The 27,063-nt window shown below is 38.8% G+C and overlaps 1 protein-coding gene across 2 annotated transcripts in view; it reads left to right on the forward strand.

The window, feature by feature from the left end:
• DISC1 (DISC1 scaffold protein) overlaps positions 1 to 27,063 on the forward strand; it is a 169,429-nt gene that overhangs the window by 113,591 nt on the left and 28,775 nt on the right. For both annotated transcript variants that reach the window (XR_009114279.1, XM_058021063.1), the window contains exon 10: positions 12,402 to 12,462. Coding sequence is in view for 1 of the 2 variants with exons in the window: in XM_058021063.1 (XP_057877046.1) it covers positions 12,402 to 12,462 (61 nt within the window). In the remaining variant the exon portion in view is untranslated. The remainder of the gene's footprint in view (positions 1 to 12,401; positions 12,463 to 27,063) is intronic.

The following is a 27,063-nucleotide window of genomic DNA, read 5'->3' on the forward strand; positions in this document are numbered from 1 at the left end:
AATGATTCTGTATTTCTCCAAATTTTAGACTGATAATGTTACATGGAAAATGGCTTAAGAAGTATTTTCTTCTAATCCTCCTTTAAATATAAGTCTTCTTCCAAAAGTGTTGCTTGGGGATTTAGCTGTGTGACTCCTGCTGATATCCCTGGAAGTTTCACGGCTAAAATGCACAAACAGCGCTTTGAAAAAGCCTCTTGCAATCCAACACTGTGGAAGCATTTGCTGTGTGAGCATTTCTCATTTCTACAACTAGACCTGGTGTTAGCAGCAAAATCTGTGGCGGACCTTAAAGCTGGGAAAATGTTGAATGTTCCTCAATTTTGCCTAAACATGCAGACTGGTACAAGTCCACTTCTATTAGATGGTGGGCAATTTGTCCCAATGTGTAACATTGAATTGTGAGGGAAGATGATGGAAAACCCACTCTAATTGTTCAAGTGACATATTAGTCAGTCAGCCAGGCAAAGAGGTAGCAGCTTAATTGAAAAATTATTCTCCAGTGTGGTGAACTGTACCACTTGGTTCTACTCACACTTGAACAGAGTGCCCTAGAAAGTTGGCTGTAATCTGCTCATCTGCTGCAGACCAGTGGAGTTTCCCTTGGGCTCAGTTCTTCAGCAGCACATTTCAACCTGGTCTTTGTCATTCGACTTTTTGCCCCTGTTTGATTCCCTCGACTTCTCTTTTCTCCAGTGGTTTCTGGGCAAACTGTCTCTCTTAAGCTGTTAACTGTCCAATAATTAGACTGGATACCTGAGCAGGAAACCTGAGTCATCTTCTCTATTTTCAGGCTGTGAGGCTCATAGAAAATTTCATTCCTTAGGTGTCACAGCCCAGGTTTGTTGTGGTCCAGCCAGTGGACAATTCCATCTGCCTGTCCACCTTTTCCATGAAGGAGTGGTGAGAAATGGATGGGTGTTGTCTGTAGAGCTGATTAGTTTGTCCTGAGAGTGTCCAAGAGAAGTTACTGCTGCACTTGCACCTTAGTGAGAAGGTTAAGAGAGGAGGCATAATTCTAATCCTAATGTTGGACTTTTTGGAATAGCCTCATAATGCTGTTCTTGCTGCAGGTTTTGGGATGTTCTGAAGATATGGACCTTGGTTTTTGCCAGAGTTGGATTTCTGCCCCGTGTCTTCAAAACTTAGGAAATTAAAATTTTTCTTTTCAAGGTGACACTTGAAAAATAATTTAGGTCATGAAGATTGCATCATCTAAGCATGTGAAATCATACCTAAGAACATTTGGTATTAGAAAATGTTCAATTATGCTATTATAGAAAAGTCTGCATCAGCTATTGGGAAGTTGTTTCAACATCACCAGAATGACCAGTAAAGTGTCCACAAACTGCTGTCTCAGGAATCCTTACTAGCTTGTACTTAAAAGTTTTCTTTTCTAGAAGTGGCTTAAACACTGCAAGTTTGGTACAGAGAGCAAAACCAGTAGTAAAATTCCCTGTGGTATTGAATGATTTACAGCTTAAGTGAAAGAGCAAAGCTGACAAAATCTGAAAAAGAGGAATTTGAAAGGCAGAGTAGAAACCAAAAAAAAAGAACGGTGGAGAAAATGACACAAACAGCATCAGCTTAGGAGTCAGGGAGGGAGACAGCTTGGGTCATATGGTGAATAAAATGTATGAGAAAAAAAATCATAGTCAAAAGTCAAGAAAGGGTGTCAGTTTCAACAGAAATTGCTATTATCAGGGATTTTTTTAAAAGGCCACTGCATTAGAGCATTCTGCTGCTTTGAAGAATGAGTTCAGTCATCCTACTTACAATATAGCAATGCAGAGACTCAATATGAAGGGCAGGACCATTAATTTCTTTACTTTATGGACATTACAGAAACAGAGGTCTTAGGGTTTAATTCAAACAAAATATTTTCTATTGATGCTGAAATGGTCTGCTTCAATCTAGAAAGAGATTTTGAATAGTAATAAAGCTGCTTTTTTTCATCATCTTTCTAAGCTAAATACGAATTCTGTCTTAAAAAAAAAACCACAAAAAGCTACAGGGAGCTCAAATATTTTATAGTTTATCCAGATAAGGGGAAGATGTAGATTTATACCTGGCTCTGATGACCAAAGAGGGTATTGAGGGAAAAAAGATAAGAAAGAGAGGGTAGATCAGTGAAGATTACATGGTAATATGAAATATGCTCGTGTTTGTCTTCCATTGGAATGTAATTGGAATCCCTTTTTTATTATGCAGTGTAAATTGCTGTTTACAACTAATTCATAAAGTGCACTTTATCACCATAGGTGAAATCTTATGCCATTGTTGTGACCACATTAGCTTAGAGATATTAAAGCTGTTGTTTTCAAGAGCTCTGCTGCAGTAGAGTTTTGCACTAGAAAGTTAATAAGAAAACTAGCAAAAAATTTACAGTGTAAACAACATTTTGAAGTCAGCCAATTAAATTAATGATCCTGTCTTGAAAGCAGTTCAGAAAAACATCTGTCCACTCAACAGTGTGCCCTTGTGTCTGTGACTCTGCCCTTTTGGGTGCTCAGGATTAGCAGAAGCACTTAGCGCACGTACATTCTTGTAGGTACATCTGTTTTGCTCAGCTGCAGTAATTCTCCCACTTAGATTGTGTAAATCTCTGCCCCAGCTTTGTGTGTAAGGAGCAGAGAGGCTTTTAAGGCATCGCTGAATGTTCATGGTCAAAAGCATCATGTTTACATTGATATGTCAGGCATAGCCAAACATTGCTTGTGGGTTTAATGAAATTCATATGCCGTTATGTGCAGGTTGCATAATGTCAGGAGGAAGCAGCTAGGGCAAAGATTATTAGGGATTAAGGAAAGTGGTATATTAAAGCTCTCTTGTCCCTGAAATGGCTGCAGAACAGGCTCTGCTCAACCTCTCTGCTAGCAGCTTCACATTTTTTCTTGTTTGGAAGCCCTGTAATTGCATTGCAGAAAGGGTGACTGGTACAGCCAACAGTGGTCAAATAGTTTAAAATGAGTTCCTGAAAACTTCCATGTATGTGGGACACTGCTTCTCTGTATCATGATATCATTGTCAGCTATTTTCTAAAAAAGAAATTGCTGCTTCTCTGAAGTTTCGACACCAGTTCTAGATCCTTGGAGAGAACAGCAGCACAAAAAACATAAGCTATTTGCAGGTATCGTTTGTAAGCCTTGGTGCAGGAAGTCCCTGTTTTATTTGATGTCATTTCAAGGTTGTTAAAAAATAGCTTGGAATTCTGAATATTCTTTCTCATCACTGTTGCAATTTGTATTACTTCTAACCTTCAGTATATACCTTGAAGCTCTACTTTGCTTTCTTTAAAATTATCTGAAGGACTGATGTCTTAGTAGCAATTTGTTCTACCATGAAGGTAACTGTTTGTGATTTTCCTTTGTCAGTACGAGCGTTGGCTTTTCACTTATTTTTTCACTTTTTTTCCACTTTTTTTGTTACTTTTCAAAGCTCTTATACTTGTATGCTGCTCTCCCTTTAATCTCGTTTAGTAACCAGATTCTACAGCAGCATTTGGGGGCAAATTCCGGTTTTCTATTTTTTTTTCTGTGTTGCAATGATGTGGTTTTCTTCTATAAAGAAATTTTGAATACAGTTTCTCAAATATTTCATTGTATTTGTTGAAGTAAAAACATATTTTATCCTCTGACTTCGGGCTGTCTTTCTCTGTAGGTGCCTGGGTTCTTGCTAATTTGTATGGCCTGACTAGCAAGCATGTTGAGATAGGAAAAGAATAATCCGCAGCATTAAGACTAGCATGAAATTTTGCAGAGTCCTTTTAGAAAAAAATTTCTGCAGGGTTTAGAGTGATTGAGAAAAATCTTTGCTCATCTTTCCTTTGTGACCTTCAATTAAAATGCCAAAGTGGGTTGGTAATTTAATATAATTTTTTAGTTGCTATTTAGGTATTAAAGCACTAGGTGTAAGACTGCGTACATGGAAGTTCAGCAGAACAGCTGCCTGAAACCAGCTCCTGTGTCTTTTAGGAGCCTTGATGTTGTTGAATGGCCGTGACATGTCCTGTGGTCTATGGATCATCCATATTAGCTGTAAAGTATCCTCTTAAGTCAAAAATTGAATTGTGATTTCACTTGTTTTATAGTTTGTCTGTCAGACAAAAATGTTTGACCTGTTCCTGCCTTTCATAACATAGGCATTAGGTGTTGTCAGTAATTGTCATGGAGCTTAGCCTGTGCATAAAGCCTTAATTGTTCTCTGTTGTTTGTATTGGATAGCTGTATAAAGGGCTCATTCTGGGTCTTTTTGTCTTATCTAACAGTGTTAAAATAAATCTTACTTCCAGGAAAAACTTGTGGCAATTCAAGTAACGAGTTTGAACTCTTCTGGTGCCTTTGCACATGTTGAGTCTGGTTGCCGTGTTCGGGTGAGTAATGATTTCCAGATGATGTCTTGTGACTGCTGACAATCTACAGAGGACAAGCTGGACACATGGCTCTCCTTGATGTTCAGGCTTTGCTTTGTGAGGAGAAAGGAAAAAGGGAATTTTTTTTTTTTTGTTGTTGGAGCAGGGAGGTTGAACAGATGGTCAGCAGAGGATTGAAGTAATAGGTGGTAAACAGGCAGAGAGGAGAACCAGGAAGGAGAAAATGTAAGCAGATTGCTCTCTGATACCTCTGCGTTCCCCTTCATTCCTCCCCGGTTGCTTAGTAAAGAATGCAAGAGAGATAGGAATAGAAAGTGAAAGGAAACTTTTCTCATGGGTTTTGGAAAAGAGATGATACTTTCAATACTAAAGTAGTTAGTAAGTTGTCTAACAAAGTGTAAACAATGAGTCTGGCAGCTGCAGAGAAGCAAGGAGAACAGGATGGTCCTATCCATGTGATGGAATGGGAGAGGAAAATTCAACCTTCACTTTCCTATAGGAGAGTTCAGGAGCCTTCATCCCCTGAGGATGTTATCAGTGAAGATCTCCAGCATTCTTCCAGAAGTGGCACTATAAAGTCACTCTGGAGCTGGAAATTGCGCATGAGTCCATGTCCTAGCTAATTTTAAATAAAGTTTAAAAATAAAGTTAACTGTCTGCAATGGAGAAAACCTTTCTGGGGCAAGTTGGCTTATTTATGTCAGCAGTGTAAAGCAGAGAGAGCGTTTCATTTGAGCACAGATTTTCCTGAAGTGAGAATGTAGGAATGGTTTTCTCCCTGGTTTTCTGCAGCCAATTTAAAATTCCATTTAGTGCACTCCAATCATTTGTAGCTTTTGAATCTTTTGTGGAAAAGTAACCAAACCTGTGATAGGGGATCTACACCTAGCCTGTGGTTACTGCAGAGGTGGTACATGCAGGGCAGAAGTTGGAAGGCCAGGAGGCTGCTTCCAGACATGGGGTTGCACACTGCACAGGTGGGTGGTCTGGTGCTATGTGCTTTGTGACCCTCTCTACTCTTTATACAGTCTCTTAAAGTATCAAGGCCAATCTTTTTTCATGTTATTATGAGCTCTGGTGACTGCTGGGCCTATTGCCCCTTCAGTTTAGAATCAGTATGCTTGCTTTGATACTGTGTAATAAAACAATGCGTAAAATTTCAGCTGTTTTGTTTTTTTTTAAGGTAAATTATTTACTGAAAGTAATTTGCCTCCTTCTGCCTGCTGTCTCCCACATGTAGCATGGAAGGAATCCCTGTGTCAGGTTTGACAGATTTTTCAGAAATTTGAAAGAAACTCAGAAACCATGTGAAAGTATGGTAATTCTCTTGAATGTAGGCAATTTAATCATCACAGAACTTGAAGGGTCACCTGTCTCTTTGGATGAAAAGTGCTGCATGCAACAAAGAAGGTTCAGGAGGCAGATTCTGGGAATGTCTGTTTCTCAAATGTACCTTTTTATGCAGGGTGCTCCTTGTCGCCTCTGCAAACCTTTTATGCCTTGCTCAAAGACAGAATTGTCAGTTGTTATAGGCAGAGCTGCTGGCACCTCCTGTCATTTCTCTTTGTAAGATCTATTTTCTGTTTTTTACTTCTTTGTCAAACTTCTGTTCATTCTGAGATTTTCCATAACTTATATCTGCTCTGACATCTAACTTGAGAGCAGAATGTGGCTTCTCTGTTAAAATCAGTATCTTCTGTATGCTATCTATGTTTAGTTGTAATTTTTTGCATCAAAGGCAAGGTGCCACTTGTCTTATTGCATACTCAAAATCATTGTTGCACCAAGGTCTACAAATTAAGCCATCTGTAAATATTCTGAGAACTTTGACATGAGCAGAAGGGGTATTTTCTTTGCCTGCTTCTACAATGTGTAAAATACTGCCATTTTTCCAAATGACCTGGAAAAATTTGGCCAAACTTGGCCTTTATGGGATCTCTTAAAGAGAGAACGCTGTTTCTCCTGGGCTTGCAGTGCCCACCCATTCCCAGCATGCCTGGAGGTTAGACTGGGCTTCCTCCTGCTCAGGATGTACCCAGGTGCTAGGGAGAAATGGAACTGAGGAAGGTGAGTTGTTCACACTGTTTCAGTCTTTTCCTGTTTCAGTGCAGTATTAGGGCCAAAATGCTATGCTGTCCTGTGTTGTGCCAATTTTGTATTTCTCTATTACTCTTCATAGATTTTTATTATTTCCCATATTTTCCCAGAGTGAGAGAGTATAAAGTGGAAATACCCTACAAGATTTTAAATGTGAGAGTGAGCAAAATGTTTTAAGACAGTGATGCTCCAGATGGAACCTTTATTTGTTTGCTTCTATGTAAGAGAAGCAAACCTGTGCCCTGTGATATCAGAGCAGTTGACTGTCTAGTGCTGGAGAGGAAAGTGATGTTGATGGAAATGTTCACATGGACAAGATACTACATACTCCATCCCTCTGAGAGCTCTGAAAGCAGTGGAGTGTCATTTGACAGTGGATCCCTGAAAGCCCTCTCTTCTCCTGTGGGATGGGATTATGATAAGATCAACATGACTGAATCACCCAGCTGTTGTTGCAGTCATCTTTTCTGTCCAGAGGGACTGAGGCTGTCTAGCAGCCCTGCATGGTACAGCCCTGCTGCATTCACAGATCTCAGACCCATCAGAGCTGCTGCTCCTGAGCTGCCTGCCAGTGCTATGCCACTGCAAAGCACAGCTTTCCATTTCCGTGGCAGGACAGTATCCTATTCTCCAGGCAGCTGCTTACAGACAGAGGGAAAAACCTTGTGATTTTGTGTTATGGAAAAAAAACTTGTAATTGAGTTATGAAATCATCTCAAATTAGGTAAAGAATATTTTCAGCTCTAGTTGAAAATATTCTCTGCCTAATTTGAGATGATTCCATAACTCAATCTTACTCTAGTCAAGTAAGATTAGGTTGTCTTTAAATGTCTGGCTTTCATTTCTTAGATGTTCAGTACGGATGTTTGTGTTTCCAGTTCACCTTTATGTAGTGTTTTTAATTGCAGAATAGCCAGTCCATTTGACCTCCCAAATTTTTGCCACCTCATGTCTGGTGGCAGTAGTTCCCTCAGTTATTTTCTGCTGTGTTGCAATGTTATTCAGAGGGTTAGTACATTTCTTAGAACAAACCACAATTACTGGAAAAGACAGATAATAACTACGTATCTCGGTATTTACTTCATTCCTGGATGACAGAAAACCAGCATAGAATTTCATTTGCCTTTTAAAAGTATTTACACTTCTTAAATAAGGCATTTATTTTTGTGCCTTTAATCCTGACCTTTTCTGTTCTTTCTACTTTGGTTCCTTGAGATCAATGCATAGGAGAGTGGCCATTGTTCTTCACAGAGCTTGTTCTTTGGGGTTTTCCCCTGTCTGTCTGCAGGATGCAAAATTCCTTACCATTCTGTATGCAAAATCTTGTTACTGAGGCTTGATAAGTCATCGTGACATGTAGTTGGGCAGCTAAGATGTCAAGTGTCACTCTTTTCAAGTGAACCTTTGAATATATCAAAGCCACTCTTCAGTTTTTCAGACCCCAACTTCACACATTAATGTAGTACATCTTTCATGACAGAAAAGATCAGGCAGATTTGCATAGAATCCATTTCTGCTTTCATTTTATATTAGTGTGAATAACAATTTTTACATTAAAAAAAGTATAGTGACAGGAGAAGCAATGTCAGCCTTCTTCACATCTAATTCTGTCCTCAGATCAATACATGTCTATGGAGTTTTTTTTATTTTTATTCCTAGATCCTTAAGTCAGGCAAAAATGTCATTGAAGCCAGTGTGTCGCAGACATCTTTTCATGAAAATCCTTTCTTTAGGATTTTTTCCTCCTGAGAAGCTGAGAGGCCTCAGGAACAAAATATAAACATTGATTATCTGCTGCTGTGGAATGCGACAGGTGCATCTGTGATTGGCCCATCTTGGATGTTTATGATTAATGGCCAATCACAGCCCAGTTAGCTCAGCTCTCTGTCTGAGACATAAATCTCTGTTATTCCTTCCTTTCTATTCTTAGCCTAGCCTTCTGAGGAAACCTTTTCTTCTATTCTTTTAGTATAATTTTAATGTAATATATATCATAAAATAATAAATCATGCCTTCTGAAACATGAAGTCTCTTCCCTCATCTGAAAACCCCTGTGAACACTGTCACACCAGTGGGAGTTTTACTCTACATAATGTAATATTTGAGAAGGAACATTATGCTTGTGGATCAGAAAGGCTAATTTTGTAGGGATCAGGCTTGTCATGCAGGCAGGTAATGTCTGGCAGTTCTTTTTATGCTGGGTGTTGGTGTAGGAGCTATTACATCTCTTCCAACCTTTAATTTTGTGTAAAACTATGTGTCATTATTCATCCACACTGTCTATCCATAAAAAAAGAACAAGAAAAAGAAAAAAAAAGAAATAATACCTTCTAGGATGGAAGGCAAAAACTTTACTTCAGAATTTGTACCTCTTGGACTCGGTGAATGACTTGTCTGGTAAAGAACTACTCATCTGTGAAAACTACTGTGATATTGACTGCTATTTTTTAAGACCCCTATTCAATTTTAAAGATTTATTCTTCTGAGTTGCCAACCATTTACATCTGGAGCATCCATATGAACACTGGGTTTGAGGTATTTCCAGTCAAATACTCAGGTTTTATAAAGTTTTAGAAAATATTGATCATAGTATCCAAAGCATATCTTATAGTCCATAGGTCTTTTTAAGTTCAATTTTGAGGACCGAAGAATAAGAAACTGAAGAATAAAAGTAATGTTAGGCTTTCATGTGCGGGCTTGAATAATCTCTGTAAGTAATAGAAATAGCATTACCCCACTGGGGCTGCCTTCAGATGAGAGATGACACGTAATGATATTTTAAAGGAATGCTATGTAGACTAATTATTAAATGGTATCTGTGCAGCTTCTAAAACAGCAGATTTACATTCTGTAGCAATTAAAAGGCCACCACAGGAGCTCACTGCTGCTTCTCAGTCCTCTCTGACCAGAACTGATTCCTCCAAGATTGGACTTTGTTGTAAGAAGCAAGAAAAATTTAGGATAAAACAAGGGAAAGAAATGCTGACTCACTTTTCTTCAATTAAGACTTCACAAGAGAAGTTTATTTTTAGTCTTAGCAAATAACCTGGTGTTTTGATCTTCTGCAAGTATTTATACTTCTTTATTTTAATAGAGAATTTATATTTCTTTATTTTAATAACTCCCCTCAAGGCTAATATAAGCTAAGCATGTAAATCCCCAGAGAACTGATGGAAAAAGGCAACCCCATTCACTTAAATGTAAAGATAAACCATTTGGCATGCAGAGAAGAATCTCATAAATTATTATTTCTTTTCTTTCTCTGTCATCTAGTACCTTCTTGGCCAGATTGAAAGCACATACAGTTTCCTGTTTGCATTTTTTTTTGCTTTGAAGTGATGTTGAATAGATTCATTAAATTAGAACAAAAAATCTGCTAATCTTTTGCTTGTCTTCTATTTCAATGGATGATCTAAAAGGCTGAAAGTATTGTGTTTGTTGCAAGGGAAGTAACCTTAATCAGATTTTTAAGATATGTTTTCCTTCCAGCAAAATCCCAGGTCACAGCTTTTCCAATTACACGGAGAAGAAGGCAAGGAGACAAAGCTAGTCTGGGGAGCTTTCTCTTTCACAGCAAAGTTTGCATTTCTTTTAATGTAGTTAAAACGTTTGACGGGAGAGAGTAGGGTTTAGTGATGTGAGGTGATTTCCAAATGAGTGTTAGCTTTTTGCTGACCTACTTTTGACTAGTGGTGTATTCTTGCCCATTACTTTTTGTCATTGAATAATGCTGATATATTAAGCTGTGTGCTTCAAGGGCGTTGTAAAATTGCTTGTAGGGGCAGGACTGAACTGTGAAAGTGCGAATTACTCTATCAGATCAAACCCAATTAAAAAGTGACAAGCACAGCAGGAGAAATTGAAAGCAAGGTTTATCTTTCATGTAACGTAAGAAGTCACTATATCGGTTAGAAACAAAGTGAGTGTGAAACAGATTCTCCACCTCTTCTCATCCCTCTCCAAAAATTAATAATATCTGCTGACTTTATTATCCAAAAGAATAAGCCCCAGAGTTGTAACAGCTCACGCTGAAGGACACTGTGACAATGGCAAGAAAAGGGGAAGCACAGCACCCGAACACCTTGAAGCTATTTGCTATCAAAGTGTGCACCGGGCCTCAGGTCAGCACATTTGGGGATTGATGGATAGGGAGTTTGCAAGAAGTGCTGGCCATTTTTATAAAGCTGTAGTGTGTCATTAAAGAAAGACTTGCAAGCTTGCAGGCTCTCCACAGTTCTACAGGAAGTGTAGGAATAAAAGCATGGTAAGGAAACTGTGAGCTTTTACTAAGCGCTGTAGTTACAGACCTGCTACAAACTAGGGAAAGTCATTTAGTCTTCAGTGCCACTGCAGAAATCCTTATAAACCCTTTTGCATAACATCCATCAGCACTTTTCTAATGAGTAATTGGGCCTGTGAATGTATAAACTAAGGCAGTTGTCTATGTACAATAAAATATTGCAGAATCCTGCTTCCAGACTGCTGGGCTATGGTATGGGTTTGGGTTTGGGTTTTTTGATTGTTTCAGGTTTTTGTGTTGTTTGGCTGGTTTGCTTGTTTGCTAATCTAATAAGCTCATATATCAAACAAAACAAAACAATGAACAAGTAAATCAACCTGCAACATGTGTTCTATACCTGCCATTGCATTGCAGACAGCTTCAGTGATGTGTGACTGCTGTGTGACCTGGTGCACACCACCTTCTGCAGACAGTCGATGTTACACTGACCCTGATGCTTGCTGCTAATGGTATTACCTCAGTGAGCTCCTCTGTGTGTAAACTTTAGCACAGCTGATTTGGCTAATGCTGAGTTTTCAGATCAGGATTTGGTGGGTGGCATTCGACTTTACGAGGGGAAAAAATCCCAACAAACACAGAAAGGGAAAGCACTTGTATGTAACCTGTGCTTGGAGCCATCGTACTGTGAGGAAAGTGGGGGAGATGAGTGTGTAAACTCACAGGGTACCCGATCCATTTAGCATGTTTTCCCCATAAAAACAGTGATGCTCTGTAGGATGCCTCTTCACATAAAATATATATTTGATGTACAATGAATTAAGACTTTAAAAGAGACCAAGTGATTTACAGTCCTATGAGACTTGGACTTTGCAAGCAGCTTATAGGGAGGAGGGAAGAAAAGTTGTCATATTGTGGAAATGGTTATTATCTAAAAGCCTCCATTTTCCTGGAAGAGGTTTACTTTCTACCATTGATGGAGTACCAATGGTCATTCAAAAGAACAGCTTTGTTGTTGTGTGTTATGGTAAGTCGTCTTTTGGAGTGTCTTCTGGGTGAAGAAGTTGTAGGGGCTAAGAGAATGTCTAGGTCTGAGCTTTAAAAATAAACAGACACACACACAACTATCTCCCCAGACACCAACCACAAAATACCCCAACCTAAATTTCATAACAATCTTGAGTGGTATTTCTTTTCATTCTGTAGTGTTTTGGTTTTATCAGAAAAGTTTGATACAAGATTGATAACAGTTTAAAGGACTGTTCTGCATGGACTGATGCATTTGTAAGGCTGGCTTACTTCTCCTGAAGGTAAAGAGGAGTAATGGATAATATTTCTTTTTTGTGGGGATGATTTTTTTTTAGCTGTCATTGTTGCCTTTATTTGTATTTTATTTTGTCAAGAGGAAGCTTCTGCATACTGTGTGTTTGTTAGTCTCAACATTTTTCTGACCCAGCCAAGAGGTTAATGCATTTGTTATTGATCTATTATTATAATATAGATACAATAGACTTTCAAGAAAAAAGGGAGAAGACACCCACACTGCAATTTGAATGTGAAAAAGATTAATGAAATTCTTATTCCTAACTGACATGTGTAAAATATGTGGGTAAGAGATGAGTTGGTTTAAAAAAAGAAAACCCCCTCAGAACTGTAAAGTTATATCATTACCTAACTTTGGCCTTTATTTTGCAGTGACCAGTGTAAAAGAAAATGCTGAGAAGTACATGGAGATTCTGGAGGACAAACTACATAGGTAAGGATGGTATCATGAAAACCTTTGAAATCTTAAAAATGCTTGTACATGCAGCATTGATATGCATAAAAGTGTTAGGAACTTGCATTAGAATAATACCAAAAATAGTTCAAAGTAGGAAATACTGTTTGTGTTAAGAGCTCTGTTCATGGCTGCATTCAGCAGCCTGGCAGTGGGTGCAGGTAAAAGAAAGAATCACTGTGTTCTCCAGTGCAAAGGGCTGCTCTGGAGCAGCAGTGGTCCAGCCTCAAATATTGGGGATATGACAGCTGGGTGAAAAATCACCCTTCTGCTCCTATGCAAAAACCAACACTGAGCAGGGCCAAAATAATCCCTTAGCAGAGTTCTGGACATCTTTAGCAAATAATGACAGTCAATATAACAGTTTTGAAAAAATGCCAGTTTGGGGTATTGGAGAGAGCAAATACAAACCAGGACAACAATAGAGATATTTTAAGAACTGAATCCTTATGCAGAATTTACATCTTTTTATGCCTTTTTTTTTTAACAAACACTAACGTTTCTATTTCCTTCTTTTGCTGTGTGAAGAGGGTTCTAGGTGACCCCTCTGACTTTAGGATTCTCCTTGAAATATGATTAGCAACTATTACAGTGCTGTTGTAATGGAATCTTCTAGTGAGTGAACTTTGCCCTGAATGAGTATATTTGTAGGCTTTCATGGGTTGTAATTGGAGTTTGTGTCATAATAAAATGTAATCCACCAACTAAGCACTACTTCCATTTCCGTTACTAAGCAGGTATAATTAATAAATTGTTGCCCTTGCTATTTTTTGTTCTATTGATAAAGATAAGGTTTTATGTATTTTGCTCACTCATGATTTTGAATATAGAAATATTTATTTTACTCAACTCGTAAATTTAAAAGATATTCCAATCTGAATGAAAAAATGATGGAAACAGACCTGAAGATCAAGCTTTGTTTCTGTGTGCTGCTTAGCCATCTCTTATTAACATTTTTACTCCATATATCTCAGTCCATAAGTTTAAGACAAGTCTTAAGGACTTTTTATGCTGTCTTTTTGAAAACCATACTCTTTATTAAAAAATAAAGTATAGCAACAAGTTTTGATGTTTCTAGAGTGTATGGATTTAATTGACGTATGAGACTCTCAGAAGGATGTAAATTTCTCTTTAAGTGTTAAATACTTAGAGAAGCTGTATGTTTCTCCTTCCAGAGGTTTATCAGATAGAATTTGCAGGTCCCAGATGGTGAAGATTCAGTTCTGAACTTGTTTTCCAAGATGTGCAAATGGTATTAATCTAAAAATAGTTCAAGTAATTAAGAGCTAAGAATTTGAATACTGATGGAAAGAGAAAATCTTTCATGTTTTTATGAGAAAGAAGTTTCCAAGATACTGTGTCTTGAAAAATATTTTATTTTTATGCTATTTTAATTTTAGTTGATTATAGATATTTGGTTTTCTATAGGTTCTTTTTAGTTTCTTTAAGTAGTTAGCTACACCTGCTTTACAGCTTGAGCAATAAAATAGAAAAGCAAGCAAGAGCCCAAGGGGCTTCCCTGAACCCTGCCCCTGCTTAGAGCAGTAACTTGAGAGAGTTTCTCTTTTTTGGTCTTCGTATAAATGCTCAGATTACTCATTTGTATATATCATAAGCTAAAGAAAGAGTCTCTAAGGAAAGTTTAAAGAGTAAGTTTTAAGATTACATTTTAGACAGAGATAGAATTTGCATCTGGCTCATGGACGCACTTTTGGGGAGGCTCTTGAAACCAAAAGAGGATCAAGTCTGGGTAGCATGAATTCAAATAAACCTCCAAAGCTTTTTTCCAGATGAAACCTATAATTTTGCCAGGTAATGTTTCGAATAGAAACAGCCTAGATTGAGATCACTTCAGTTTAAGATACAGCTTCAAAGTAAAGCAGAACTCTTAGAAATGTCATTTTTGACCATTTTGTAACAGAAGGAAAAGAAAGTTAATGAAGAAATCTCTTGACAAAACAGCTTTAATGAAGATTCAAGTTTCAAAAAATCAATTTTGTCAGTTAATTTCCCTCCCCCCTTCCCTTTTCTCTTTTATTTTCTTAAGAAAAGTTTGGAATATATTCCTCTTGTCCGTTTGTTTTTGTTTTTTTTTTTTTTTTAATGGAGGGAGGGGAGGGTAGCCTAGCTCATATGCTGGAGTACTTTTTGGGGAGGTGGGGGTTTTGGGTTTTTTGTTTGTTAGTTGGTTGGTTTTTAAAACAAATGCAGTACTTTTCACTGCGACCTAAAAGATGCATCCATTGTCAGGGAGCTTAATACAATATGTTTCATTAGGAATGCTACTCTTTTGATAGCCTTGTATCTAAAGAAAAAAATGGGAAAACATGCATTGACAAAAAATGGAAATATGTTCAATAGCTGATAGCTTCACCCCAAGGAAGGCAAAGAACCCACTATGTATACAGATTACTTGACACTCTTTTTTCCTGATTTAAAATATAGGTTATTTTCTGACAGCAGACTGACAGTCATTGAAGACAGTATCCTCCAATAAAAGAATGAACAAATAGCATGTGTAATAAGCTGCTGTCTGTCTCTTTCCTAGTCACCAACATACACCAAGCCATTCTCCAAGTTTATACATTAAATAACTGGCTGCCCTCTTGAGATTGTAAATCTATTGCTTACCTTTTGTTAGGAAGCGGGAGATGTGCAAAAGTGGTGAGAGTTAGAATAATAAAAGTGAGTTCAGCAGAGACCTCTGTCTGTGTGAATATCTGAAGTACAAGAAGTTTTGCATTGGTAACTTCAGCTCATCACTTGAGCCATTTAGGAGGGATTGTACAGGACAAGTTTACAGTAATTGCTCTAGCTCATTGAAATTCAGATGAGCATCTTCTCATGGGACCCTTGTTCTGCCACAGAAAGTGGGAGTTTTTTTCATTTCGCTTATTTCTACACCAAGTGAAGGCTTTGCTAGCACTTTATATTATTGCCATGAATAAAGTGGACTTCAACCATCCAACTCGTTCAAAAACCACCAAGTTCTGCCATAAGTGAGCTTTAGTCATGTAAATGGGTGAGGGTCACAAACTGATCCTAGTCAAGAGTGCTGTAAATGCCATTAAAGATTTCATCTTGAGCTGTTAGTGCCTGTGTGTCATGTTACAGAAACTGATGCCTGCTATAGGGAAACTGCTGTGCTAAGGCTACTGAGTAAGTCTTTCCAAAAGGTTTTCCCTCTTGTCTGTGGAGCAGCACAGGCATGCTTGGGAGTGCCAGATGGTCTGTGGTAATTTTGTGTAACCTATGGCCCCCCTCAGTTGTGCTGAGGGCTGTTCCAGCTGCTGGTAGTATCTCAGCAGTGCACAGATAGGACTGAAATGTCATCTTTGCCTGCCTGCCCCCAGGACTGTGTGTTTTCTGCTGTGCTTCCAAGAGACTTCACAGCCCCATCCCTCGCTGGATAATGATCTGATCTTATTTTGCTTACCAACAGTTCTGCTGCTGGAGTGTTAAAATGCAGGTTAGACAAAATATTAGATCCTTCTAGTGACTAATTTAGTTCCTTTCTTCTTCCCAGCTGGTCTAAGTCATACACAGCTGTGAGAACATTAGCTCCAAAATTCTGAGAAGCAGACACTTTATATGTGGTGATGCATTCCTTTATATCTCTTGGCCCACATGGTGATGACTTCTAAATCCCTTATCATAGCTGTCTCAGGCTGGAAAAAATTTTTTTGTACCAGCTGATGTAAAGATGACATTTCTTGAGCTGAGGGAATTTAATGTGATTGTACTGTTCTCCAGACCTCAAAAGATTATGCTGTGACTTCCATTCATCACAAAACCAGGGCTTTTAAGGGGCTTTTCCTAATTCCCAGATAGGAATAATGAAATTATTTTTGGGGAATAATATTATTCAAGAATAACTGGTGACAATTACACAAAGGTGTTTTATTGAGCTATTTTCTGTGCTATCCTGCAAGAAAGGGAAAATGCATAAATATAACAAGATGCAATACTGCAGTGACTGTACTTTGCCATTGTTGAATGATACAGCAGCAGGTAAATTGGCAAATGTGTGCAAAACCTTTCTTCTTTAACTGACTCTCTTCTGTTGTTTGTCTTGGGTTCATTTTCTGTTCAACAATGTTTGTTTTCATATTAATGGTGCCTTATTTTTATTCGTGGATACACGGTAGGGAAAATGTCGTGGAGTCTTACTCTGATGTAACTTGTGCTCATCTGCATGGCTCCTCATTCACTGAGGTGTTAAGATAGTTGGTGTGATAAAGGCACCTTGCATTTATTGAAGCAGCAGAAAACAAGCCCAAGGTCTGTTTTACCTGATCTCGTGTGTGGTTTTTCTTTTAGGAGTTTCAATCAAATGTCACTTGCCTAATTCAGAACAAATGTGGCTGCAGCCTGGTGGCTCAGACTGCTAAGGGCATGCACATTTTCTCTATCAGAAACAAGGTTTCTCATGCAGGCAGTGCTTTTAATGTGTTTGAGGATGTCATCTTCACTGAGATCTTGCCCCTTCAGGCAAGACATAAGATATTCTAAGGGTCCCATGCCATAGGAGGACAGGTCAGGATTAAATGCCGCCACATTACCTTCCAGTTTACATGAAAATGAACAGTCTTAGAGCTCACTGTCTTTCCTTACTATTCACTGTTAGCTTACATACCACATGCTTCATGTCTCCTTTATAAAATACTAAGTTTCAGAAATGGTTTTGGGAGCAGAGCTGGGTATGAATGCACTGAATAGCACAGCACACTAAAAGGACAGTGTTTCACACTGCTGATGGTCTTAAAGGTAGTCTCACCTCAAAAGGACTGTGTATCCTTGCAGATTTGTAGCTCTTTCTCTGTTGTTCCTGTATGTATGGAATATTTTGTGGCTTAATTTAACATTGATTATATAGGGGGTAGTTTTCCCAACTGTGTTGTGTGCTTATGACTTCAGGCTGTTGTTTATGAGGGGTCCTTTTCTTCATGAAAAAATGCCCTTGGATGGCAGTGGAATCACTTGTGTTGCCTTCTGTTACAACAAAGGACTGCAGGACTAGGCTCGGTGTGATTAACTAAAGTACTGAAAATTTGGAACACATTTAGAAATCGATGCTGCATGAAGTGAATATGTACATAACTTGCCAGATCCATAAATTTGGAAGAAATCTGTGCACCCTCCAGTGACATTTGAAGGTATTCTGCCTAATTGTGGTTTGCTGTTCTTTAGAGTAAAAGAGTTTTCTCTTGACCATACTGTGTAGTTTTATCATACTGGAGGGTACACAAAAAGTCTTCAACCACTACCAAACAATTTCTCATGTTTCAGTAATGTAAAGAACACATTGCAGTGTCACCAAACCCTCATGGGAACAATCAAACACTTTACTTTGGACAATCCATTCTCCTTGTTGTGAACAATACAGCTGCTTTGTTTCAGTTACCTTATTTTTCTGTCTACATAATAGAGACTGTCATGAAAACAGGGCTATTGTTTCTTAAAGGCTCGTGTTTTCCTGGTGTTTTTTTTCCAGCCTGAAAACATCAGCTCTTGTCATACTACTTACTTTGCTGGGGAAATGTTATGATATTACAAATCAAAGGATTATGACTTTCAGCCATGTCACTGGTGACAAGAACATAGGAACTTGTGAATAAAAGTAACATTTTAAAGGTGTTTCTATAGGTGAGGGGAAATTTGGCAAGATCCCACTGATTTCTTGGTACTGTTGTAGTGAGGGAAGTTTACTTCCCCAAAATACAAATAAAAAGAGCTGTGAATATTGAAAAGGAAATTTCTAAGTGTATTAGTTAATAATTTACAGGTGATTTTTTGGTTGCTATATTGGCCCAGTCTTATTTGGGAGATATGTCCTCTTTTTTTAATAGTTTAGGAAAGTTTCACAGTGGTGAATCCAATTAACAAAGAAGAAAAATTTAAGTATTCTTTCTTGTTCTATTTTCCCCTCTGCTTTAAGCATTGTGCTCTTTTTTTTTTTTTTTTTTGCTGTTCTTTAATTGCTCTGTCTTGATGTTAGCAGTCTTAGAAAGGGGACTTTCTGATTCTCCCCCTGCTCTTCCCTTTATTGTGGCTCCTCTGTCTTCCTTCCTAGGACTTGTCTCATTTCCACTCTGTGCATTTTATTCTTACCTTATTTTATTTCCAACTTTATCCCTTAGGACACCTATTTTTGCCTATCTCTTTTGTGTTTCATGGAGCAGGGGGAAGTTGGATAGTAGGAATATAATAAAGCACTTTCTTCACAGAAACCCTGTTTTCACCTTCAAAACACATTCAATTACTTTTCAATCTGTCTTATTCTACATGAGCACAGTGCAGGTTCTCACCAAATATCCTTTTTCTCTTCACAATCACTTGCAATATGTTTGGAAATGTTTGCAGTTTCCTGACAAAGTATAGCATCTTGGAAACTCGTAGTAAATTTAAATAATGTCAGAAGAAATTTGATGGTATTGCTTCACAGAAGTGGATTAGCCTAGATTAAGTGGGTCTGGAGGAAAGGGGGGAATCTTCACTCTGCCTTTCATTTCTGCTTGTGGAAAGTGTAGCTAATGCCCACAGGGCATGGAAAAGGAAATCGTCACTATAGAAGTGCAGCAGATAAGAGTTTCTAATCATGTTTCTGCAGCATAATGTGTGTTTTATCATCAGTGTTATCTGGTGCCATGCGCTAGTGGAGATCCTTTGATAAACTCATGTCTGTGCCAGGATGGAACTCTGTTCCCAGCCTTGAACTTGTCTCTCAGCCCTGGCAGAACTAATACCTATCTACAGATGAAATGCATGTTGCACGAGCAGTAAAAATGGAGGGCAAAGAATGCAATCTGCTTCCTGCACCAAGTGAGAAAAGATGTTTAAAAAAACAAACAAACAAAGCAAAAACGAAAGTGAAAAACACCCCCAATACCATTTCTGTCTATGGCAACTGCAAGATAGGAGATAATTGCATTGATGGAACCCACCACACCTTTTGTGTCAGTAGCAGGAATCTTCTGAATTTGCAGTCATAAAATTAATTTTTTGCTACAAGAGGAGGAGAATGTTGTTTTATATACTAAGGAACCATCTGCTGGTTTAAGGTATGGAAGGAGATTTTTGCAGAAAGGAGGGATGAGGTAGGTAGGCTTTTGGACCCCACAGTACTCTGAGGGAAGAGGACATAACACAAAACTTACCTTTTCACTTTAAGTCCTAGCAGACAATTATAATTGCACCAATGTATATGTGTTACATATAACATTTTTTAAAGACTTGCTTCTGTATGAGATGATAAGAAGGGAAGAAGGGCACAAGAATTAAGAACTCAGAAATTGTTACTGTTCTTTTTTTGTTTTTGTATTTTTCCTGTTCAGAGATGCTGGGTCACAAATACTGATTTTTAATTGGGAGGTGGGGGAACTGTGGCAGGTGACCATACTGTTTGATAAGAAGTAGCAGAAAGCTCTGTTCTTTTTAGCTATTCTCAGCATTGAAACTAGATCCTTTTAGAAAAAAAAAAAAAAAAAAAAAGAAAAGGTCAGATTTGAGGCCAGTTTCCAGTGCCTCAGAGCTTTAGAAAAAGCAAAGCACATGGTTGAACAGCCTTTACTAACTCCCTGTCCATATTAATTCAGGTTTTATCCAGGACTTTTTCCAAGTTACTGAATTAACATCAGTAGTTAGTGTGCAGCATTGTCAAAGACAAGGTGACAGGGGATTTTGCTGCTTATTCATGGAAAATCTTGCCCTTTTTTCCACTAGGCTCTGTGTCTCCCATTCATTTTATTCTTAGCATAGCAAAAATTGTCAGAGGGCAAGGCCTCTCCCCTTCTAAAACCAGAAAGTATTGCCCTTGCTTGAAAAGGAAATATGATGACAGTTCACAGCCTCTCAAGCTGGTTTGCAATTGTGCATTTTGTTAGGATTTTGTTTTATTCTGTATGCTCTTTTCCTATGCTGCATTGTTCTGGTGCTGGTCAGTGGTGCCTGCAGAGCTGCAGTTCACCACTTTGCTGAAATTCATTAGTGTCAGAGTCTCTTGGTTTAACCACAGGCAGCAGCCAAGCCCTGCCCGGCCCCTCGCTCACTGCCCCAGCAGCAGGATCAGGGAGAAAACAGGAAAGGTGGAAGTGAGAAAACTCACAGGTTGAGATAAAGACAGTTTATTGGGGAAAGTGAAGACCACACCCACAAGTAAAGCAACAAGGAATTAATTCACCATTTCCCATGGGCAGGCAGGTGTTCAGCCATTCCCAGCAGAGCAGGGCCCCCTCACGCAGAGCAGTTACTTGGGAAGGGAAATGCCACCAATCCAAACATGCCCTACTTCCTCCTTCTTCCCCCACTGACGTATATAGCATGATGTTATGTGGTCTGGAATATTCCTTTTGACAGCCTGGGTCACTTGCCCCAGCTGTGTCTTCTCCCACCTTTCCTGCATCCCTATCTTCCTTGCGAGTGTGGCAGGACCAAAAGCAGAAAAGGGCTTGGCTCTGTAAGGCTTGCTCAGCAATAACAAAAACATCTCTGTATCATCAAGCCTGTGTTCAGCACAAACCCAAAACACAGCCCCATACCAGCCATTGTGAAGAAAATTACCTCAGCTAAAACCAACACACACAGTAGTTCTCTCTTTTGCAAACTCCTGCCTCATTAATAGTAAGTACTTCTATATCATTTTGCTGCTTTGGTGTGCTGAGATTTCCCTGTTTTGGAGCAAAAGTAAATTTTTTCATATCTTTTTCCCTAATCTCTTGTGCTCTTCTTGCTTGAATTATATGAATTTTATGAAGAGTTTAAAATCCATATTAAGAACTTTTTTGTTTGTTAATTAGTGATACTTTTCAATGTGGAGAGGATCCCATTTTATGAGTGGTGAATGTCCACCATGACTGACATGGAGCAGTCGTGAATCCTTCCTCTTCCCCAGAGTAGGTTCTTGGCTTTTTGACCTGGAAGCCTGTACAATTTCTCTTGAAGATACTGATCCTAATGTGTGTTTGCATTAATGGAGGGAAGATTGATAAAATTAGCTTTGGTGGTTTGTTTTTAATATTTTTCCATTTCCTATGCAAAAATGCTCTGACTATGACATAATGTTTTTTATAACAGCTCCACTGTGCTTCACAAAGATTGTTCAGCCACTGACCTCATCCTAGAATTTTCAGAGGGAGTTTGAAAGTAAGATCCAAGATCAACAATATGAGGATGTATTTGCAGTGTGCTGTGGCTGTTGAGGAGTTAAATTTGGGCACTCTGTCAACCTAAAGGACAGTGGTTTCATCATTCCCTTCAAATAACAAGGAAAACATGCAGCAGAATATGGTAGTGTTAGATGAGAGGCAGTCTGAAAACTAGGGACCGAGTTTGAGAAATTGATTAAAAATATCCCTTTACACAGAGGACTATCTCCAGTAATTTTATGGGATTTTTCTCAGTCTTGCTGAGAAAAATAACTGTAAACTCTTCAAAGTGCTTCTCTTTGCCCTTCAGCATCACCTGTACCTTGCCCAGCTCTGCCCTGCTGTTGACTTCTCTGTGAGCTGATTTCATGCAAACCTCAACCCATCTTAGCTGTGAAGATATGACTGTGAGGGGAGGGAGGGATAGCAAAGCTGTTTGTCACCTCTGGGTCCATGGCATTAAGCTTTTGCTCTCTTACCAGGTGCTCTTGGTGGCTGCATGTAAGTGAGTACATGTAGTGAAAAACACCTGCTCCCTTCTGAACTTGGCAAGAAAAGTGTTGGGTGGATGTGCCTTTTCCTAATGCTCCATGTTTTCCATGTTTTCTAATGCATCCCTGAAGACAAGATTTGAAACCAGTTTGTGCAATTACAGAGACTTTGTCATCTGTCCTGAGTAGGATTGTCATCAACAGTTGTCATGGGTGTGGAGCAGTCAGGGAAGATGAGGATGGATGCCTGACACCATCTGCCTGCTATCCAGCAGTGCTGCTAAATCCTCCTGCTCTGTCTTTGGATGATACTTTGCACAAAGCCCTGGCTGCCCAGTTAGATAGAAACAATGATAATTAAACCAGTAGAAAACAAAGCATTGCCATCTGCATAGCAGGAGTATGAAGATGTAGGATAACTATTTTGCATGCAGCTGGGACAGTCTTTTCTACTGGCATTTGGAAGTTTTTATTAGTTAAGGTGCTTACTACTGGGAATGTACTGTGCTAGTCTGGGGAGACAACACAGAGCCCAGCCATTCTGAGTGTTCTGTCAGCAGCAGTGCAGGGGTTTGTACCCAGCAGGGTCCAGCCAGGGAGGATCTGCAGACCTTGCCCTTTCTCTCTTGCTCCTTTTGATCCAGAAGAGGATTTGGCTCCTGAACCTGTTTGACTCTGCCACTGCAGCAGGTCATATGGTGCCCTTGGATGTTTCAGAGGAACTCCGTAAGCATGTGGCTATTGACATCCGGATTTGGCCAACACTCTCCTTTTTCCAGGTGTGTCTTCCTGGTTACAAAAGCTGAATTTCAAGGTACATTCCTACATGATGACAATATATCACCTCTCCCAATTGTGCCTCTTCTAAAAGGTTATTTCTTTGCCCTGTTTTTTGATCATTATGTATACTTAATTCCTGTTTGGTCAGTGGCACACAGGATGATTCACATCCCCAAATTCCCTTGACAATGAAAGTCTAAATCTCTCATGCTTTCAGAGAAAGAAGTATATTTTAAACTGTTTTATATCAGAGAACAGAGGTGAATAAAAATGATAGGAGAATTGTGAATTCTTTCTCTATGCTTCTTTGCACTGTGGTCAGAGAATGTAATTAGCAATAAGAGATGAGGCTCGTTATTCTAATTGCTTTGAAATAAGAACACATTCTTTGCTTGGTATAAATAGCCATTGCTGCTATTGCAGCAGTGTGGATTTGTGGCAGCTGAGAATGTGGCCTCAATGCAAACACTGTGCTTTCTTCCTGTGGCATACTTTTAGAAACAAATGTATTCTCTTGGATTAGAACTGGTTGTGACTTGAATGACTTCCGTTTTAGAGGAGGTCACTAGAAGTCAGATACTTTGTGGGGTTCAAGCTCAAGAAATTGTTGAGGCCTTTGTAGGAGCTGAGCTGAACAGTGCTTAGATGGATATGTAAATACTGAGATGCATGTTTTTCAAAACTGGGGTCTAATTCATGCCTCTGCTTTAAATCTAATTTGGGATCAAATATTAAATAGCGCAGAAAAAATATCTCATTCCAGCAATTCCTATCCAGCCACAATTAATGACATTGTGGGGCTTTGCTGTTATTGCAAGAGCCAAAGGCAAGCAGGATATAGACTGAATTATCAGAGTTACTACCAAACTCAAGCGTGTTTTACCAGATTATGAATTAGGTGAATGATAAACTAGAGTTGAGAAGCTGACTTCATGTGACCTGCTGAATAAGAAGAATTCCCTGGTAGCTTTCTCCTCATCTATCAAAGTTAAGTTTTATAGTCTTAGAATAGATTATTTGTAATAGATGTTTCAGTGGAGGTAAAGGCAGAGGACCATTTCTTTTCTTAAAGAGAAATAAATAGCCCTGAAAGCAGGTAGTAAATTTTTTACATTATAGATTGGGTAATACAGTAAAAATAAACTGCAAAGTAAATATAGGGACACAATTGAATTATAAATGCTCTCAACAAGATGCCTTCCTTCTTCCCTTGTAAATTACTGAATTTCCTGCATTCAGCATATTCGTCCCATTCCTGCATCCACCCTGTGTTAACAATCAAAGTGGAAACCATCAGCTGCAGCAGTCTATCATTTTGTGTTGCCAGTGGAGCTAATTTAAGTATAACATAGTGACATTGAATATTGGTAAAAAGATGACAGCCTGTGATTAAAGTTCTGCACCAGGTAAAATAAATGGCTGGAGAATTGAAGACAAAATGATGGAAGTATTGTTTGATATTGTGTGGTATCTTGTTTTTTAATAACACTAATCAAATGTCTACTGATGGTTTTAAGCACTAGATGTATTGTTTTTAACAGGCCTTTTGGGAAGGAAAAACCAGACACGTGGTACGTACATTTCACATAAAATACAAGGTGGTAGCTCTGTCCTGAAGTTGCTGTATCAGGATAGGGGTTTTTTAGAAAATATGTCAGTTCTTAGCAGACTGGTTTTAGATTTCAGTGTTAATCTTTCAGTATTCTCGATGCAGTAATTTTACTGAGTGGAAAAAATTGTGGATAACGAGTGTAGTTGATAAGCCTAATTTTTTAAAACACATTTGGCAAAAAACATTGGCAGATATTTATTTATTCTTTTATTTTTTTGTTTACTGAGATTGCTGTGGGGAGACATGTATTTTTACATGAATATTATTTCTTATTTGTTGATATTAGCTTCTTTCTATGAAAAATTCTGCATGGAAAGGAATTTTTAAAGCAATATGAAGGCAGTTTAAGTTTATAGCTTTTGTGAGGTCTGAGAAAATTCCTTAGAAATCTTAGAATCCATCATAATAATATATTTACCCTTTTTCCTTAATTATGCATTTTATAGAATTGGTGGCATAGCCTCATTATGAATATATACAAAATGTCTTTGTCTAAAGACACTACCTGGAGCTACCCCAAGTAATAGAGTGGCAGTGTTACCTTCTAGATAACAGGAGAAAGAGAGGGAGAAAGTAGAGGCAGTGAAGAACAGGGTTAAGTTTTTTAGCTGAGAGGAGTATAAAGACCTGTTGTCCCTGCTCCCAGACCCACAGAAATGCAGTGTTCCCGGAGTGGAAGTTCAGATATGGGCAAGCAGAGATGTGAAAGAAGCAGGGAGCATGCAACAGGCAGCAGCTGTCTGAAGAAGGCTGTGCAGTGTTGGAGTGGTTGCTTTGCAGCATGGCATTTTTCCTTCCAACACAGTGTTACATTTCTGTTCCATTCTCTAAGTGTTTTTGTACTCGACATGGGGTGTCTCCAGTGTTAAATATCTCAGATGAGAAGGTGTCTGAATGTATTTGGGATTCTCCACCAGGACTCATCTGAAATTTGTGAACAAGGAGGGAATTGAACTGTTGTTCTTCTTTTTGCTCACCAAGCCAAGAAGTGAGAGCTCCTAATCCCTACACAATTTAAGACTGTGATGGGTGTTCCATAGCAGTATTGTAGAGGTTAGATCACTCAACAAGGACACAGAATATCTGGTGCCAGGTACTCTGTCTACTGCACCTCCAGATTTGCTCTGTCTTGAGGAGATGTGAGTGCCAAAGCCACCCCATTAGCCCATTAGAGGCTGGTTTGGAGGCTCTGCTCACCTTTTCCCTCAAATCTGTCCCTTCCTGCACATTTGCCTGGCTCCTGGGATGCTGTAGAAAGCAGAGCCACTGCCAACACCCATTCTCGAGCTGCATGAAAGTGATGTCCACACCTCTGTGCTGCACTGTCATGTCCTGTTTGGATGCACTGGGATGTCTTTTGGATAGGACTGATGTGCAGAGAACCTGACTGTGGCTATAAAGTAGATACTAGAAATGTCAGCCCAGAGCAAATTTTTCAGGTGTTGAAGATGTAAAAGTGTGAAAGTTAGATGGGGATTGTGAGGATTGCTTACTTGGGCTTCAGTGGTTCTGGTCCAGAATATTGTCTAGTGAATGAAACATCACATTTAAAGAGGGAGAGCTAATTGGTGGTTTGTAGATACTATTTTATTTTTTATAAAGGAGAGGGCAAGGTTGGAGAAGCAAGTTGCTGTTGCTTGTGTCAGGGAAAAGCACTACCAGCTTCAAACTTTGCCTGGGAGTTTTATCTGGTCTCCAAGGTAGGGAAGGTTGTTATCTGACAAGGGAATATGTGGAGTCTCCTTCTGGGAGTGAGTCTTGTTTTCACATAGAAAAATGTGACAATAGTGCTGAGCAGCAAACAAGTGTTATCAGTGAGCTTTAAAATAAGGGAGTAGAAATTATGTCTCCCACACTGGGAGACAACCACATGATTGGAACCATATGAAGTTATTTCATGAGATTTTTGGCTCCTGAGGAGAATGGGGAAGAGAGGCACAATGCAAGGAATTGAATTGTGAAATTGAGGTTATGTTGAAGGCATTTATAGGATTAGGGAGACTTGCAAGAAGGGGAGAATAAAAGAGTTTTGATTTCAGATGTTTCGGGAAGGTGACTTTCTAGTGTGCAGGCCAAGGGGAAACAAAAGTTTTAGTCCACATTTTCTTTGTAGTTTCTCCCTTATCAGTCTGCTGTTGCACACCAGTCAGGTGGGGAAAACAGGATTATGTGCCTCCTTCCCCCTGGAGCCTCATGTGAGTCACTGATTGGCACATTGTAGTCCTTGGTTTGTTCCACAGGTTGGCTGTTGGCATCTTAAAATGTAACAGCCAAGGTTAAAGAACAAGAACTGATCAAGCTGGAAACTTCTTTTTAAATTCTTTTTAATGAAAAAGAGAAGTAAAGCTGGAGTAGATTCTTAAATCTAAGAATTATATAGAGAAAAATATTTAAGAATATCTAAACTATATTCTTAAATATAAGAAGTGCTATTAATGCATGACTGTGAATTAATATGATGAATCAAATAAAAAGGTGAAGCTCTGCTAAGAGTGAAACAATAACATTGCTTTTTATCCTCAAAGTATCGTTAGAAGATACTTCCTTTTGCTTG

This window comes from Melospiza georgiana, chromosome 3 (genome assembly GCF_028018845.1).
Source record: "Melospiza georgiana isolate bMelGeo1 chromosome 3, bMelGeo1.pri, whole genome shotgun sequence".
In the NCBI taxonomy this organism is placed as follows: Eukaryota; Metazoa; Chordata; class Aves; order Passeriformes; family Passerellidae; genus Melospiza; species Melospiza georgiana.